Genomic DNA, 18,020 nt, shown 5'->3' on the forward strand with positions numbered 1-18,020 from the left:
GGCCCTGAGGAACACAGCAAACCAAGGAGCAGACACAGAAACCCCATGTAAGCCCACCCCAATCACACCATTCCCAGCTGAACGCTGTGCCTTGCCCTGAACCCACAGCACAGGAGCCATTCCTCAGCTGGACAGGAGCCTGAATTCTGGTGGCATTTTGTGTTTGATGATCTCCACCGTGGGCTGGTGGGTGTCTGGGAGCTGAGGGCTGTCCTGTGCCACCGAGCCAGCGTCAGAGAACACAGGTCCAGCCAAAAACAGCTGAGTGAGGGAGCTCCTGAGTTTGGTTATCAAATTCTCCCCCCAAGCAGCTCAGAGAAGTCTGTACAGGCAGAATTACTCCCCACAGGTGTTCTAATTCCATTTTTCTGGACAGATATGCCCAGCACTCCCAGCTGGAAGCTCAGCAGAAACGCCAAGTGAGCAGCTCTCCAACAATCAAGCTGGGCTCCACAAAGCCTTTAGATTAACAAAAGAAAAAACAAAACAAAACACCCACATGAAGTTTCCAACCTGAATTTTAACTATTCAAAACTCTTCACATCATTAGCACACCTCTAACAGACATAAACCCAATTTTGAAGATTGCTGTGTGATTTCCTCTCAGGTTAATAGGAAAAGAAAGCCTTAAATCAACCTGTCATTAACCTGCATCTGCATTAACGTTTGTTCTTTAGGTGCAAATTCGGGGAAAGCTTTTCTGCCTGTGAAAATCAACGTCCCTTCAATGCGAACACCGGAATTTTAAGTGTCCTGTTTTTGTTAAAGACTGTGCCTTGCTATTTAATCAGGAATGAAAAGTAATTTCTAATCACCAAGTGCCCGTGCTTATGAAGCAATTACAGTCCAGGCTTTCTCTGGGATAGAAAAACTCATCAGCACTGAAACAGCCAGATCAGAGCCTGCAGTGATGGGCAGAGCAAACCTTGTGCTGACCACAATTCTCTCCTCCTCAGCTGCAACTCTGGGTGCCCCGAACTCCCCAGCTTGCTGTGAATTAGGAGGCAAAAATATACGAACAGCGTAAAGTATGTCTGAAGAGGAAAAAATAAAGGAATAAATGAACTTCCTGCTGCTCCCTGGCCACCCCTGAGGCTGCAAGCAGCACTTCAAGCAGGCTGATGAAATCCTCGCCGTCAAAGGCAGCAGAGGAGTGTTGTGATCTGCACACTCCCTCTCCTAATCTGTTCTGGCAAGGCGATTACAGGAGCTGCTTCCTTTAAAAGAAGTCAAATTTATGCACACACGAATAAAGGGCTAACTGTACAATCAGTCCCAACAGCAGTGCCAGGAAAAGAGCCTGCTGCAGGGGAAAATGGGATGCAAAATGCAGCAGGGAAGGGAAGATGCTGATTTTTCAGCTCCTGCTTTTTATATGGATCAATAAGGCCACAGTGGACACAGAATTCCAGAATGGTTTGGGTTGGAAAGAACCTCAAAGCCCACCCAGTGCCACCCCTGCCATGGGCAGGGACACCTCCCACTATCCCAGGCTGCTCCAAGCCCCAGTGTCCAGCCTGGCCTTGGGCACTGCCAGGGATCCAGGGGCAGCCCCAGCTGCTCTGGGCACCCTGTGCCAGGGCCTGCCCACCCTCCCAGGGAACAATTCCTTCCCAATATCCCATCCATCCCTGCCCTCTGGCACTGGGAAGCCATTCCCTGTGTCCTGGCCCTCCAGCCCTTGTCAAGAGTCTCTCTCCATCTTTTCTGCAGCTCCTTCAGGCACTGGAAGGCCCCAGTGAGGTCACCTGGGAGCCTTCTCCTCTCCAGGTGAGCACCCCCAGCTCTCCCAGCCTTTCCTCCCAGCAGAGCTGCTCCATCCCTCTGCTCATCCTGGAGCCTCCTCTGGACTCTCTCCAGCAGCTCCAGGCCCTCCCTGTGCTGGGCCCCAGGGCTGGGGCAGCTCTGCAGGTGGGCTCTCACCTGAGCACAGGGGCACAGGGGCAGAATCCCCCCCTCCCCTGCTGCCCACGCTGGGGGCTCAGCCCAGGGCACGGGGGGGTTCTGGGTCTCAGCTCTCGCCCACAGCACCCCCAGGTCCTTCTCCAGGGCTGCTCCAGCTGCTCATCCCCTGGATTGATCCCGGGAGTTGCCCTGATCTGGGTGCAGCAGCAGCACCTGGCCTGGTTAAACCCCACGAGATTCCCGAGGGCCCACACGGGGAAGGGTGTGGGGTTTAGGGCTCTGTACCTCAGCCAGCCTGTGCACACAGCACTGAGGAAGGGCTGAGGAGGGCACAAGGCTGGACACGGGGACTGTGTGCCCAGCACTCGCCTTTCCCCGGTCAGCTGGGCCAGAGGTCCCTCCCCTGCCGCTCACAATCACTCCTCTTGCAAGGAACAGAAGCCACCAACAGCCAAGACATTTGCAGACAGCCCAAAAAGCAGCTTTGAGGGTGTGAGGGGGAGGGTCAAAAGCAGAAATGTGTTTATTTGGCACCTAAATATAGCCCAGTTAACTCAGCAAACATTTCTCCCTACTACATTGCTATTTTGTCTGCGTGCAGAGGCTGCGAGGAACCAGCTGCAGCATCACCATTTGATTACATTCTCTGATGAGGAATTTGCTTTTGTTCCCCAGCAGAAATTTCTGCCACTGCGTGCCCATGACCACTCTCCTGAGTCTCGGGTATAAAAATTCAGTTTCCTGCTGAAGCCCCAGCAGAAAGAAGGAGCTTTTCACCTCAGCCTTACACAAAAGAGCTGAGCTCAGCCGTGCCTGGCCGGGAACCAAGCCCCTGATAACCAAACAGGGCACATCAGGTGGCTGCTCTGTCAGGCTGGCCACAGGCTGATTAATTACTTCATTCCACACCAGGTTTATTAAGTTCTCTCATTCCACACCAGGTTAATTAATTCTTCCATTCCACACCACCCAGCTGCTGCTAAAAGGGAGGTCGCTCAACCAGCTGCACTCAGAGCTGAGGCTGCTGCTCAGAAAAGCCTTCACGGACAGGAACCAGAAATAAGATTGGGCATTTTGAGATTCTTGTTTAAAAAGCATTATAACCCTTCAGAGTATTTTCAGGGGGGTTTTACTTCTTTGTTCTTTTTTTGTAATAGGACTGCACACCTGGACACCTGTAGCATGTAGAGGAAAACTTTTTTCATTATGAAATGAGAATAGAATCACAGAATCCCAGGATGGTTTGGGTTAAAGGGACCCCAAAGCCCATCCAGTGCCACCCCTGCCATGGGCAGGGACACCTCCCACTGTCCCAGGCTGCTCCAAGCCCCAATGTCCAGCCTGGCCTTGGGCACTGCCAGGGATCCAGGGGCAGCCCCAGCTGCTCTGGGCACCCTGTGCCAGGGCCTGCCCACTCTTAAAGAATTTATTCATAATTTCTAATCCAAACCCACCCCCATCAGCTCAAGGCCATTCCCTGTGTCCTGTCCCTTCATCCCTTGTCCCAAGTCCCTCTCCAGCTCTCTTGGACCCTTTAGGCACTGGAAGGGGGCTCTAAGGTCTACCCAGAGCCTTCTTTTCCAGGCTGAACCCCCAACTCTCCCAGCCTTTCCTCCCAAGAGAGGTTTTAAATGATCCATGACTGATTTTTTTTTTCCAGAATCACTTAAATCCAACCTTGCCTGAAGTTTTACCACGCAGGCAGATCCCTGTCAATGCAGCATCTGATTTCAGCATCTGATTTACCCTTCAGATGAGTCCACAAAGAGACAATTGATTTAACTTTTCAAAAGCCCTCCCTGCACAACAAATACTCTTTAAAAAGCACAGGCCACAGGCAGAAGGAGAGATTTTGACTCTTAAGAAGACCAAAACACCCAAATACACCTCTACAGTTCTTCTGCAGTGCTTTCTCACTAATTTGCTGAGGTGGCTGCCTTTTATCCTCAATGTTTGCATTGCAGCAAAGTGCACTTGAGTCGACAAAGCAGTCCCAGAGCAAATGGTGTCAGGGCACCAAGTGGCTGTGGCTGAGTAAGCTCAGGATCCACAGCCCAAACAGATTAAAAAAACCAGCTTTTAGGTCTTCTGAAAACACTGAGCACAAGAATGGTTAAAAACGAGCAGATACTGGTGGAAGGAAAAAGAAAACAACTGTTGAGCAGTGAGAGATGTGCCAGTGATGGGTCTGAAGCACCAGCAAAGGGTGCTCAGGGCCTGCACCCTGCAGGCCTGCCCTGCCTGTCCCTTGGTGTCCAAGGGATTTGATGTCACCTGGTGGCTGCAGACACTTGGAATTTAGGGTGGGATGGTCCCTCTCATCATTTTACTGGGAAGTCACGTGTAGAGAGCCAAGGCAGCTCTAAAAGAGGAGCAAACAGCCTGACAGCTGGGCAGCTTTTTTGTGCATCCTGTTCTTCAGAGGAACTGATAAAAATTCCATTAAGAACCTTGGAATAAGCATGGAATATTATCTCCCCATGATATATAATTTCTTCAGGATGAGCAAAGACACAAAATATTTCAGCTGCTGACCAAGGAAATCAGGATAGGTAATGGAGCTGAACACTTCCCAGGAAGCACCTCAGCCTCAGAAGGCTCCTCCAGCATATATTAAAACTCCAAATCCCACTCTGGGTACATTACACAAGCATCCATATTTTCCAGACTTAACCTGAGCCTCTGCTTTGCTCCAGTGCCCAAGGCAGCTGTCCCAAGTCCCCCTTCCCAATCCTGCACCCTTCCAGCACAGCTTCGCTAAGCTTTACCTTTTGTTCGCTGCATATTCATGTATTTTCCAGCAATTCAATAACTCTGCCACAATGCTCTGAATATGGCTCAGCTGTATTTATTAAACAGAAGCCCTCTTCAAAGCCCTGCAGCCAAAATTTTTGCGCCCAGCGAGCCTAAACAAATAATCTGACTCAATTTTATAACACTTGCCCATCACAGACCACAGCAAGAACCTTTTGTGGTGGAAAACGTTGAAAAAACAAGTGGCTATAGAGTAAACCTGCCATTGAAAAAGTCCTTTATAGCTCACAGATGGGATTTCCAGTCAGAACAAGGAGAGCATGAAGAGCCACTGTGCTCCAGAGGTGACATGTGAGTGACATTTGTCCCTGGCTCTGCCCCGTTTCCAGCTGCTCTCCCATGTGTTTGTCCTCACCACGCTGATGGGGCAGCCTCAATCCCTGTGGGAGCTTCTCTGTTTGTACCTGCAAACACTGGGATAATGCTTCAGCCAGATTTGTACATCCCAAGTGATGCTCTTAGCACCACTCTGGTGGTTTCCTATCCGAGTTATTTTCAGTTTTCAAATTATGAAACTATTTAAAAAAACCTCCTCACACCCATTTTGTCTGTTCAGGAGTAACAGCACAAACCCAAAGAGCCAAGATTTGATCGATGATCTCCCTTTTGGAGTCATTTTGCCCACCTAGATCATATTAATACTCATCCTTGCACAAAGCCCAAAGGGGAAAAACTTGGGGACTCATGAGGGAGGGGATAATTTGTTCCCAGTCACGAGACACGAAGCACCTGCCAGGGTGGTTGATGAGGAAATAAAAGCACTTGCACAACAGAAGGTGAAATGGGCAGAGGTCAGGTCTGTCACCTCCCAGAGCCCAAAGTCACTCTCCCAGTGCTGAATCCCAACAAACAGCAGTGGCACACGAGTCACTGTGCTCAGGGATCCCAGCTTGCCTGCCTGCTGGAAACCCTCCTGCAGGCACAGTGACAAAACCAGCACATGAGTGGAGGGAGGGTAGATGCACAGTTAGCATTCCCTTGGGAATCCAGACTGCACTACAGCATCCATCCAGGACTGATCCAGGAAAAGGCCACAGGAGCCTTCCTGCCAAGGCAGGCTGTGACTCTGAGATACCTGTCAGAGTCACTTAGAAAGCAGCAGAATGTCACCAGAATGTGTGAAAGCACAGCTGTCCCAGCTGTGTCCCTCCTCCGAGCAGCAGCGGGGACACTTCAGTCACAGCCCAACTTCAAGCAGCTCTGGCTTCCTCCCAGCCGTGCCCTCGGACAAGGGAAGGTCGGGGAAAACCGGAGGATCTGCCTGCCTTGGGCTCTCCCAATGCGCTCCTTATCCCGGTATTCCTGTCCGAGTGCTTGGGCACAGTGCTAACGGAGAGAAGCCTCCTCCTCTGCGCACTTCGCTTCCCTCCCGTGCCCCGCAGAGCCGGGCTTCCACCGGGAGCACAGAAAGCAGTCACGGACCTGACGAGCAGGAGATGCTCTCCCCTTTGTGCAGTCGCTGTCTGAACAGGATGTAAATGTGCAAGGAGGCATGAGGAGAAGCAACAGGTATGACACACACCCCCCAGTTAGCGTTTAAATATCTGCCAAGTTTGGATGCACAGCCGTGTTCCAGGACTCAGACACGAGCTGCGTGTGAAGGCACACCCACACTCCCCCATTTCTAACAGATTTATCCCATTCTTTGTCTGGATCCTCCCCACCACTGAGACCTGGCTGTTGTTTGATCCACAGGCTGTGGATCTGTAACGAGGACAAGTAATGCTGCACACTAACATGGAGCCTCTGGAGCTGGGGCAGGGCATGGAGGTGCCCAGGATGTCACCGAGCCAGCGCAGGGCGTGCACAGGGACCTTGTGACAATACAGCTCCAAGTCACTGCCACTGAAGGGGCACTGATGCTGCAGGGAAGCCTTCTCCTGCTCCCAGCAAGGGAATCCCACTATGCTAATTCCTTCAAGGTGTAACTCCAATCCAGGATACAGCAACTTCAAGGTGTATCCATTACTGTCTCCACCCCCATCCCTTTGGACCAGAGTGTGAAGTTTAACATTGCAGTGAACTCCTCCCCTTGCCCCTGCTGGGGCCTATCCAGCAGCCCCAGTCCCTTAGGGACGTACGTGCTCCAGCTGGAGCCTCATCCACCAGCCACTCTATCCAGGTGTTTACCTGCTGCGGTGCGTTTATCCACAGCCACACTCACTCTGAGGTGCTCCTGCTCCAGCACAGCCTTCTCCAGGAGCTCCAGTCCCTGCAGGAATGAACCTGCTCCAGGAATGAACCTGGTATGGGAGCCCCAATCCCTGCAGGAGTGAACCGGCTCCAGGAGTGAACCTGCTCTGGGAGCCCCAATCCCTGCAGGGATGAACCTGCTTCGGGAGTGAGCCTGCTCTGGGAGCCCCAATCCCTGCAGGGATGAACCTGCTTCGGGAGCCACAGTCCCTGCAGGAGTGAACCTGCTCCAGGAGTGAACCTGCTCCGGGAGCCACAGTCCCTGCAGGAATGAACCTGCTCCAGGAGTGAACCTGATCCAGGAGTGAACCGGCTCCAGGAGTGAACCGGCTCCAGGAGTGAACCGGCTCCAGGATGGATTTACCCACAGCCACAGTCCCTGCAAGAATGAACCTGCTCTGGGAATGAACCTGCTCCAGCATGGCCTTAATCCCAGCCCCAGTTCCTGCAGGAATGAACCTGCTCCAGCATGGCCTTAACCCCAGCCCCAGTTCCTGCAGGAATGAACCTGCTCCAGCATGGCCTTACCCACAGCCCCAGTTCCTGCAGGAATGAACCTGCTCCAATATGGGTCTTACCCATAGCCCCAGTCCCTGCAGGAATGAACCTGCTGTGCCATGAGTTTATCCATGGCCTCATGCACAGCCACTGATACCTCAAGGTGTTCCTGCTCCAGCAGGGGCCTATCCCTGGGCCACAGTCCCTTTGGAGTACAGACACTTGGAGATGTTCCTGCTGGAGGTGTAACCCCAGCACCTCCACTCGCTCACAGCCCTCGGCCCAGCTGGGATGGGGCAGACAATCAGAAGGGTGAAAGGCAAAAACACGTGGGTTGAAATAAAGGCAGGTCAACAGGTAAAGCAAAAGCCACGAGGAATTCATTCCGTATTTTCCATGGGCAGGTGGGTGTTCAGCCATTCCCAGGAAGGCAGGGCTTCATCCTGTGCAACTGTGACTTGCGAAGACAAATGCCATCACTCCGAACATTCCCCACTCCATCCATCCTCCTTCCCCAGCTTCACATGCTGAGCACGACTCTACACGGCTTGGGACACTCCTTGGGCTCTTGGGATCAGCTGTCCCCTCCCAGTTTCTTGTGCATCCCTGCCTGCTTGCTGGTGGGGCAGGTGAGGAGCAGCAAAGGCCCTGGCACACCAGAAAAGCTGGACTGGCAGGAAAATCCAGCCTCCTGCAGTATCTTGTGCTCCAGCCACTGGAGGTTCTCTGCCTCCGGCTGTACACAGGAAACCAGGCGGTTTTTTAGGGAGATGTAAAGTCTGGACCCCGCTGGATGGGACAGCTGTGTAGGAGGAAGAGCTTTGTAAGGGTTGTGAGGGAAGAGAATAAGCAGCACCCATGGGAAGAGAGAAAAATCTTGGGCAGAAGGAGCAGCAGGAACAAGACACCCAGGGAAGTAACCAAGGGCTCAGAAGCAAAGGGGGACAAGGATGATGCTCCACACCACAAAACACAGGAGCTGCTAAAGGATGTTCATCTCCTCCAGCTGACCATGTCCACCCTTAAGCTTCACACAGCCCCCTGCCTTTACTAACTTAGGCAATCCTGCAATTTCAAGGCAGAGAGCTGGAGGCTAACGCTGCATTTCCAGGGTGCCTGACCTTCCATTTCACCTAAAGGAGTTTCTCAGGAGTTTAAGAGCCTGATTTTGAAAGCATCTCTACAGCTGAAGCCAGGTATCGTTTCCAACAAGCCTTGAGGTGTAGCTGAGTGGCACTGTTTGCACCGCATTTGCTTTATCTACACCTTCCTGAAGTGCTTGGCCACTGCTCTGATGTGCTGCTGGCAGTCCCAGGGCCATTGATTTCCTCTATTCACCAGAAATATCACCCACCAAGAAGGTTATTCTCCTCATTTAGCCTGTGGACTCCAAGAGCAGTAATGAATTCCCCTCACAAATGACATTGAATAGGCAGTTCAAATCCTAACGAGCACTGACACGTCCCAGGGACCCCTTCACACTGGGGGCAGGAACAGTGCCTCTCCGTTTCCATCACACCCGTGTTATTTACTCCTTGGCTCCTGAATCGCAGGGATGCTCTGTGCTCACAGAAACCAACAGCATTTCCGCATCTGGATTTGAAGGGACCTTAAAAATCACCTCGCTCACGGGCAGTGACACCTTCCACTAGACCAGGAAGGGTGCCCAGAGTCCTGCTGGTTCTGTAAAAAATTCCCTCTGCTCCACTGATATTAAAGCTTGACTGTGTTCCCTCCTAATCAAGGTGTACCTGCAGGAATGCAATACTCCCCTACGTGTGCTAAGTACATAAGTGCACATACATGTCATTATATATATGTATTTCTCTTCACATTCACGTTGCACAAAGTATGTGTGCGTTTACAAGGCTCCAGTTTAATGTTCCATCAACGCAGGCAGCTCCATTATGATTTCTCCTCTTTGTTCACGTCACCCACAGCCACCACCTCACAGAACATTAAAAAAGTGGACAAAACAAGCTGGCCGGGGCTGGGCAGTTTCCAAATCCACGTCAAGCCCGAGTCACAGAGCTGCTGCACGGCTTTCCTGACGCAGCTGGGGTGTTTGACAGGAAACGCCTCCAATAAACCTGCTCACAAACCGAAGCAAAGAAGGGAATTTGGGGAGAAGCAGCTCCAGGCAGGAAGTGTTGCAGCCTGACAAGGAGCCTTTTTTCACTGATACCCTACTTCAAGTTTGCTCCTAATGAACAAGCCCCGAACACAGCCCAAAGACCCCAGACTTCTGAAAGTCTGACAGCCCATTTTCAACTCGGAAAGCAGGCACGGGTGTTGAAGTTTGGCTCTCCCTGCTCAGGCTCTGGTTTCCAAGGAAACCAGTGGCTGCAAGAGCCTTGCAAAACGCCAGTCCTGTGCTCCTGCTCAGAGCACGCTGTGCTGGAGCTTCCCCCGACACAAACCCTTCCAGGCAGGGGCTTTAGCACCGTTTCCAAACCACCTGGATGCAATTCCAGGCGTTCAGGATGTCAGGATACACAGAACACACCCGATTGGTTGCACACTTATACCAAAGCACTTTCTGTAGATGCTGAGAGGAGAAAGGAATTATTTTCATGGTTTAGGCTCCAGTGCAGCAACAAATACTTTTGTTTTCTCCTGTTCTCTCTGCCCTTCAAAACAAAGATGGGCTACACAGAACATGAATGTCAGGGACTTCTCTGCTGCACGTACCCTCTAGAAATGGCACAGCAGCAGACGAAAAACATTTCCAGAAATATTTATATGCAAGGATTTGGGCCCCGTGAAAAGCCAAAAGCAAAGCCCAGTGGCACAGGCAGCAGGACTATCACTGATGGCAGCAAATGAATGGCACTTAATCCACCCCCACCTCCAGCTTAGCTCTCCTGGAACCCTTCCCTTAGGAAAATGTTTGTGGTCAGTAACTCTTATCATCCTAGAGCATGTATCTCAAGCAGGCTAACCACAGAAACTGATATGCAACAACTCACTGTCTGCTTTTTAACTCTCTAAAGAAACAAATTTTCTTCTTGACTCCTGTTTTCCATCTGGCGCTCAGCAAGTCCAGGATTCATGGAGTCCCGTCTCCTTCCAGAGGCAGCTGGCCAGGCTAAACTCTGTGCTGCTACGTCCATTTCTCCTCAGTTTCAGAACTCTGATCTGGATTTTTTTTATTATTATTATTAATTTCAGACACATAAGACACATCCTGTGTTTAGGAACACGGGATGCTGAAGCTCAGGAATGCTTTCACAGCGTCTGGAGAGAAGGAATTCGTGTCCGTGGCCTAGGGACCTCGTTTTGTGTTGAAGCACTTTAAAACTCTCCACCTACAGCATTCATACAGCTAAGGATGAATGTAATACAGCTCAGAGGAGTACAGGTAATTATTCCAGTAGTACAGATAAAAGGAAAAAAGTTAATTCTGCAGAAAATGAAATTACGGAGCTGTGCTACAATTTTAAAAAGAGTCTCTACGTTAATTACCAGCTGTTAGTGTGCTCAGAGCTACTGTACTTGCTGAATAGTGTTGTTTTGCATATAACCACCACGAAAATGCCACTGTAGTTTCTGAACAGAACTACGTTGCTTTAAGACACAGTTTACCGACACCACACTGCTAAAATTAACGTCCAAAAGCAGCAGAAAAACCCAGGGAAGTCCGTGTCGCTCGCGGAACAGAACCGAGGATAACTGACATTGCGGCAGCGTTTTATCTTGCAATTAAACTCGTCTCAGCAAGAGCCAGACTGAAAATGACAAAACAACTACGTGGCTTTAACAGCTTTGTTGGGAGATTTGTTTTTCACCTTCCTTTGAGTCAAACCCCGCTGGAGTTTACGCTCAGCATAAACGTCACCTGCCTGAACAAGCGCGTTGAGAGATGACCCAAAACACTGCTTCGGTAGAGAAAAATGGTACTTCTCTGCTTAACAACCTAACACCACACAGCCATCCCTTACTACTGCGAGTAACCCAAACCTCAGAGGGCTGCTACGTATTACACAAGGAGCTAAGCTGTCACAGTGTCCCCTTGTCACTTCCCGAGGCATTAAAGCCGCTCGGAGTGTGAGTCACACGAGTGCACAGAGGGGAGCCCCATCACTGCTACCACTGCCGAGCCAGACCTGTCAAAACACGGGAAAATCACGCTCAGCTGCCTTGCTCCAGCACTACCCTTCCTGTGTTCACAGTTCTGTCAGGGAGAGCAGCATCCCTCACAGCACATCCCTCATCCCTGCGGAGCTCCAGGGATCCCCCCCCACCACTGGGGCCGCGCTGCTCCAGCACCGCTCAACACGTTGCAATAAATCCTGACCCCTTAAAATGCACTGAAAAACCCCACTGATATTAATGGATCTTTTTCCATTGAGCATCAGCTTAAACTACGTTCAGGTGGATTCGGCATTAGAGCACAGAGAAGCAACCACAGCATTTAACAGCTCTCAAAACCCACGATAAATGCATTTCAATTAATTGCTCGCGGGACACATCAGAGCGGACTGACACCCAAAACGGTGAAGGTTGCACCACTACATCCATCTCTGCTGACTGCTCGGGGCAAGATGCTTCACCAGAAAGCAACGGGACTCGAGAGGCCGCCACCATCCCAGCTCCTGCCCCACATTCCAGGAAACCATCCCCGCAGGAGAGTGCCTCAGATCCTCCCCCCTCAACCAGTTCCAACCACCAGTTCCCAGTGGTTTCATCATGTACCAACATCCCCCAAACTGTTGTAGGAAGAGGAGAGTGCGGGGACTGAGGGAGGAGGGGTTTGGGCTGTCTGGGGGGCGTTTTTAGATGAGTGGCTCCTGGGTACCGCAGCATACGTAGCATTGATAAACACCAGAAGAGCATTTCATGCCAACACCCTAAACACAAAGTGCTTTTCAAGGATTTCTGGGGGTTTTTATGACTATTATGATCACTTAATATACGCCTCTAGCCCCCAGAGGACGTGCACATTCGCCTTCAAAGAACCAATCTGGCCGTTGCAGGGATTCTGTTAAATCTCTTGTACAGATGTTGTACTTTCCCTAAGGCTATGCAACCAAGTATTTTATATTTCTTAAACCAGACCTCTTAAATACAACTCGCAGGCTGCTCCTCCCCTCACAAACGAATCTCTGGGATTTTGGCAGATTCCCCAAAAGTCTGCTAACTCCCAAAACCAAGTTATTTTTCGTTTTACTCAACATTTCTCACAAATGACACAGCACTTTGCTGTTGCCTGTGTTAACAACAGAGCTTGTACCACACCTCAGCCGAGAGATCAGGCCCTTCACACTCACGAGCCCTGTGCTTTGTTCTACCTTCTACTTCCACGTTTCTTTTTTTCTCCCTTCTGGAGAAGAAAACACGCTGATTTACACAGCCTTCCGAGAAGGCAAACAGCTGTTGCAGATCCCTGAACAAAGCAGCCTGTTAAAATTAAAGCCCTGGGTATTTTCCCATGGCAAGTAGGACGCAGAGAAAGGGAAGAGTTGCTGGTTAAAAAGGCTCCTCTTTGCTTGGCTGCTCTGGGCAGTTTTAACTCAGCCTCCCCGTACCCCCTCCGTGCTGACAGGCTGTTAGCAGCCAGGATATGTCCTGCGAGAGGTCAGAGGGGTGGAAAAAAACAAACACGAGCAGCAATTTGGGAAGATGAAGAGGGGACAAAGATTTGTCACGACATTTTTTCTGCCACAGAAAACCGGGCAGCTTTTTCCCCAGTCCATGCCCTCTAACTCAGTCACTTTTTGGAAGCTTCCTATGGGAGGGAGAAGAAAAAAGCCACTTATTTTAAATAACTTGAACAGGGAGACTGATAAAGGTGCTAACGCCCAATTCCTCTCACCCACCTCATAACTCAGAAGAAAATGGCTGGACGTGTCCCTCCATAGACTTCAGCTTCTCACATGAGCCCACAAAGTCCTGCTTCACTTTTAAAAACATTTTAGAGGCAAAACAAGCCCAACCCTGCAACAGCAACTAAAACTCCTACAACAGCTCTGAAAAAGTGATTTTAGTTAACCACATGCATCTTAAATGGGGGTGTTGTGTGTAAGGGAAGATCCTGCAGATTTAATGGTATTTTTCCACACGAGGCAATTAAATTTACTTTCACACTTTGAAAGCCATTCATAGAATCACAGAATGGTTTGTGTTGGAAGGGACCTCAAAGCCCATCCAGTGCCACCCCTGCCATGGGCAGGGACACCTCCCACTGTCCCAGGCTGCTCCCAGCCCCAGTGTCCAGCCTGGCCTTGGGCACTGCCAGGGATCCAGGGGCAGCCCCAGCTGCTCTGGGCACCCTGTGCCAGGGCCTGCCCACCCTCCCAGGGAACAATTCCTGCCCAATATCCCATCCATCCCTGCCCTCTGGCACTGGGAAGCCATTCCCCTTGTCCTGCCACTCCAGACCCTTGTCCAAAGCCCCTCTCCAGCTCTCTTGCAACTCCTTCAGAGTTCCACCGCTCTATAACCCAGAAATCTTCTACGTGGCATCACAGCAGCTTCCACCACCATAGACCCTCAAGTATCTACCATGACGCTCATGATAATTCACTTCCAACACATTTGCTGCTACTACTGATCCTACCAATCTGCAGCCACCTCTGCCACATCAGGAGGGCAGATCCTGCACCACCTAAATACAAAAAAACTCCCCCAAAAAAACCCCCACAACACCCACAGGCTAACTTTAGAATAATTTTGGTTGGAAAACACCTCTAAGATCAAGTCCAAGCATTCCCCCAGCACCACTAACCAATGTCCCCAAGTGCCACATCCACCACCAACCAATGCCCCCAAGTGCCACCTCCACCTGCCTTTTGAACACTTCCTGGTGGCTTGACAAAACCAAAGGTTGGGTGCCACTATCTAAAGAGTCACTGATTTGGTGTAAAGAGGGGGGAAAAGCCAAGCCTTCTTTGCATATTTTATTATTTCCAGGTCCTCTCCACCTTAACCCTCAGCACCACCAGGAGTTATCTTTGATCACCAAACTCTTAGGGCTGACACAAAGCACTCAGCACTTCCCAGAGCCACCTACATTCCTGAAACCATTAACAAGGCTCTCTTCCTGTCATCACAGACTGGCTTGGGTTGGAAGGGACTTCAAAACTTTTCTCATTCCAACCTCCTGCAGTGGGCAGGGACACCGTCCACTATCCCAGGCTGCTCCAAACCCCTGCAATGCCCCACCTGAGCGATTACGACCTGCAGCCACAAGTCAACTTCAACATGGTCAACAATATTAGTAGTATTGGCCATGGATAATCAATATGAAACACTCCCTCAGAGCAGTGGCACGCGTCACACCCCACACCAGACTGCAGGGCAGCGTTTACACAAGGAGCAATTAAAATTCCGGCTGGAGAACGCTAATCCAAGGCTTTGCCAGGCTTCCCCTGATTGCTCTGGACACGGCGGAGGCTCCAGGCTCGCTCTGCTGAAACCTGTGGCGCTTCCCGGAGCTCAGGGATCTCCGTTCGCACTTCAAGGGCGCCGAGGGGCAACGACACTGATAAGAAAACCAACACGTTCGGGTGCTTTGCTTTCCCAAAGGACGTGAACACCGTGGGATGCCTCATCCCACCTTGGATGTCTACCACACACCCCAGGGATTTCACAGACCGCCCGCCCGCCTGGCCTCAGCAGCCCCTGTCTCCCCTGTCCTGACAGAGCCCGGCGCGCACTTTTTGGGGTGTTTCGTTCGTTTTGGGGGCCGTGCAGAGGCACTTCCCGCGCCACCGCCGTCCCTCCCCGCCATCCTTTGCACCGCGCGGCCAGGCGCCTTAAAAGGACAAAATATCTGTGGCGGTGGGAATGGGGAGCGGGAAGGGGAACGGGGGAGTGGAAGCGGCGGGAGAGAGCGGGAAGGGGAAGCGGCGGGCGGCATGAGGGGCACAGCGGCCCGGCCCGGCCCGGCCCAGCGCGGGGTCCCGCCATGGCGGCCGCCCTGAGGGCGGGCAGTTGCCTGGAGACGGCGGGGCGCCGCCATGGCGGCAGGAAGGGCTGAGGCTGCGCGGCGAGCGCGGCCGGCCCCGGCAGGCTCCCTCAGGGGACACTCCGGCACGGTCCCGCCGCCCCGGCAGGCTCCCTCAGGGGACACTCCGGCACGGTCCCGCCGCCCCGGCAGGCTCCCTCAGGGGACACTCCGGCACGGTCCCGCCGCCCCGGCAGGCTCCCCGAGCCCAGCACCGTCCCCGTGCCGCACGCCCCGTCCCCCGCCTCCCCCGCCCGGGCACCGTCCCCGAGCCGCCCGCCCCGTGCCCCGCGGGGCTCCGCAGGGTGCCCGCATCCCGGAGCCCGCCCGGCACACACGCACCCCGCTACCGGGATGGCTCCGGGGATCCTCCAGCGCTGCCGGTTATAATTCCACGAGGAAGATGCCGGCCGCGGAGGGGGAGGCGGGTTTGCCCGTCGACGGGGAGGTCGCGCCCCGTACCCGCACATGCTGCCCGGCGCGGCGAGCATCCGCTCATCACTTCTTCCCTCCTCCTTTTTTATCCCGTGAGGAGCGCTGAACCAAAGGCACGGCGATTTATTGGCCAGCAAAAGGCACTGAGTGAGGGAAAGCGATCTCGCTCCCGCGAGGGCTCCGTTTCCCCATTAAGGCGCTCTAATTTCCCTAATCTGCGGCAGGTGTGAAACCGGGGCAGCGCATCCCCCGGCGCGCCGGCACCTGCGGATCCCCGCAACTTTCCCTGCCCCCCGCACACCCTCCAGCGCACCGGGACACTGCAATCAGCTCTTGCTACTGCCAAACCCCCCTCCCCAAAACACCAGCTCCCGCCCGGAGAGCCGGGCACCCCATCCCGCCGGGCTCCAAGCTTCCTAGCTGGGAATGTCTCCCTGCGGGGTCCCAGAGAGACCGGGTTTCTCCCGCAGCGATAAAGCCCCCATGCCCACGACACGATCCGGTTCAACCCGCCGGCAGCAGCGTCCCCCCCGCGCCCGCCGCTGTCCCCGTCCCCCGGCGGGATGGGGCGGCCGGGTGTTCCCGGAGCCGGGACGGGGGACGCCCGGATCCCCTCTGCTGGCACCTCAGCGCTCGCTCCTGCCGCTCTTCCGCCCCGCGAGCCCGGCGCTCGCAACTTTCCCACCCCGCGGGGCCGCCCGGGGAGGATGCGGGGTGCGGGAATGCCGCGCTCCGGGCTCCGCTCCGGTCCCTGCCCGGCGGGCAGCGGCGAGGCCGGGGATGGAGCGGGATGAGGGGGAGAGGGGAGGCTGAGCGGCGGGGTGACCCCCTGCTTACTGCGGGCTCTTGGGGTAGAAGGGGAGGGTGACGTGGCTGAGATCCTGGATGTCGAAGGCGGTGGGCTCGGCCGAGATCGCCTGGCGCTTGGTCCGCTGCTCGCCCTGCAAGGTGCCAGCGCTCTGCTGCTGCGCCTGCTGCGTGGCGGGCCGGATCACCGAGCGGTACTTGTCCAGCTCGTTCTGCAGCTTCTGGATCAGTTCGTCCTTCTGGTCCAACTCCAGCTCCAGCTCGTCGATGAGCGCATCCCGCTGCCGCAGCTCCTCGATCTTCTCCTGCAGCGCGTACTGTAAATCCCGCAAAGTGCCCATGGTCCTGCTGCCGCGCTCGCCCCTCGCCGCTCCCGGCAACTTTCCCCCCCCCAGGCCGCCTCCCCGCGCTCGGGACACCCCGGCCCCCGCCGCCCCTCTGGGCTCGGCCCGGCCCCGCGGGGCCGCCGCCGCAGCCGGACCCCCGGCACGGCGCTCCGGAGCCGGGGTGTTGTCAGAGGCGATGTGGAGCCGCCTGCGTCAGGCCGGGCTGGCGAGGGAGCCGAGACACACACACACACACCCGCGGCGGCGAGCGGGAGGGAGAGGAGGCGGGCGGGCGGCGGGAGGGAGGCAGGGGCGGCGGGGAGGATGCACATGCTCGCCCCGCTCCCTCCCGCCGGCCCCGCCGCGCCCCGCGCCGCCCACGCCCCGCGGGCTGCCGAGGAGGGAGGGGACCGGCCGGGAGCAGCTCCCGGTGCCTGCCCTCCCGGCCTTCTGCTGGAGGCCAGCACACAGGTCCGAGCCGCGGACCTGCCCTCCCGTCCCGCTGCCGGCGCGGCCGCGCTCCCCTCCCTCCCTCCCTCCCCTGCTCCACTCAAGGTGCCACTTCTTCTTAAAGAACTTATCCCCCCTTTACTTTGCTTTTAAAGAGACGATTTTTGTTGTCTTCGCTGACTGGAAGCACAAGCCAGCGCCTGGCATGGCTCCTCCTCAAGTCTCAGCAAGCTCCAGGCTCCAAAAACCCGGATTTTCATGGGAATATCGGTCAAGTCTGCCTGCACTGGAGAAGCCTGGAGGCAGGGCATCTGGCTTTCAGAGCACTAAAAAAAACCCCCTCACTTAAGACCTGGGAGATTTTCTGCCTGCCCCAAATACTCACATGAAAGCACAAGTTTCTGCCATACCAAAGCCGATCGGACTTTCCCGGAGTGCAGGGTTTTCCTTCGTGCACTCAGGGTTTCTGTGTGGCCCTACCTCTGCCATGCACCCCACGGGGCTGCAGCACAGAAATAACAAAATCAAATCAATGAGCCACAGCGGCCGAGCCCTTGGTGCCAAATGGTTCTAGGTTCTTCCCTTTGCCAGGCGCTGAAGGGCCGGCGATGCTCGCCCTGACAGCACAGCCCCAGCCTTGGCTC

At 54.0% G+C, this 18,020-nt stretch overlaps 1 protein-coding gene across 3 annotated transcripts in view; it reads right to left on the reverse strand.

The window, feature by feature from the left end:
• Window positions 1-18,020, reverse strand: part of PRKG1 (protein kinase cGMP-dependent 1) — a 372,819-nt gene that overhangs the window by 328,612 nt on the left and 26,187 nt on the right. Inside the window, exon 1 of one of the 3 annotated variants that reach the window (XM_042021837.1) lies at window positions 16,631-16,993. The exons of 1 other annotated variant lie outside the window; for it this stretch is intronic. In XM_042021837.1, coding sequence (XP_041877771.1) covers window positions 16,631-16,941 — 311 coding nt within the window. In that variant the 5' untranslated portion in view covers window positions 16,942-16,993. Of the gene's footprint in view, window positions 1-15,700; window positions 15,865-16,630; window positions 16,994-18,020 lie in introns of those variants that run through there. One more of the 3 variants, XM_042021855.1, reaches the window with a different exon arrangement.

This window comes from Corvus kubaryi, unplaced genomic scaffold, assembly GCF_017639235.1.
Source record: "Corvus kubaryi isolate FWS band 111438036 unplaced genomic scaffold, C.kubaryi_AGA036_p1.0 126, whole genome shotgun sequence".
NCBI classification, from domain to species: domain Eukaryota; kingdom Metazoa; phylum Chordata; class Aves; order Passeriformes; family Corvidae; genus Corvus; species Corvus kubaryi.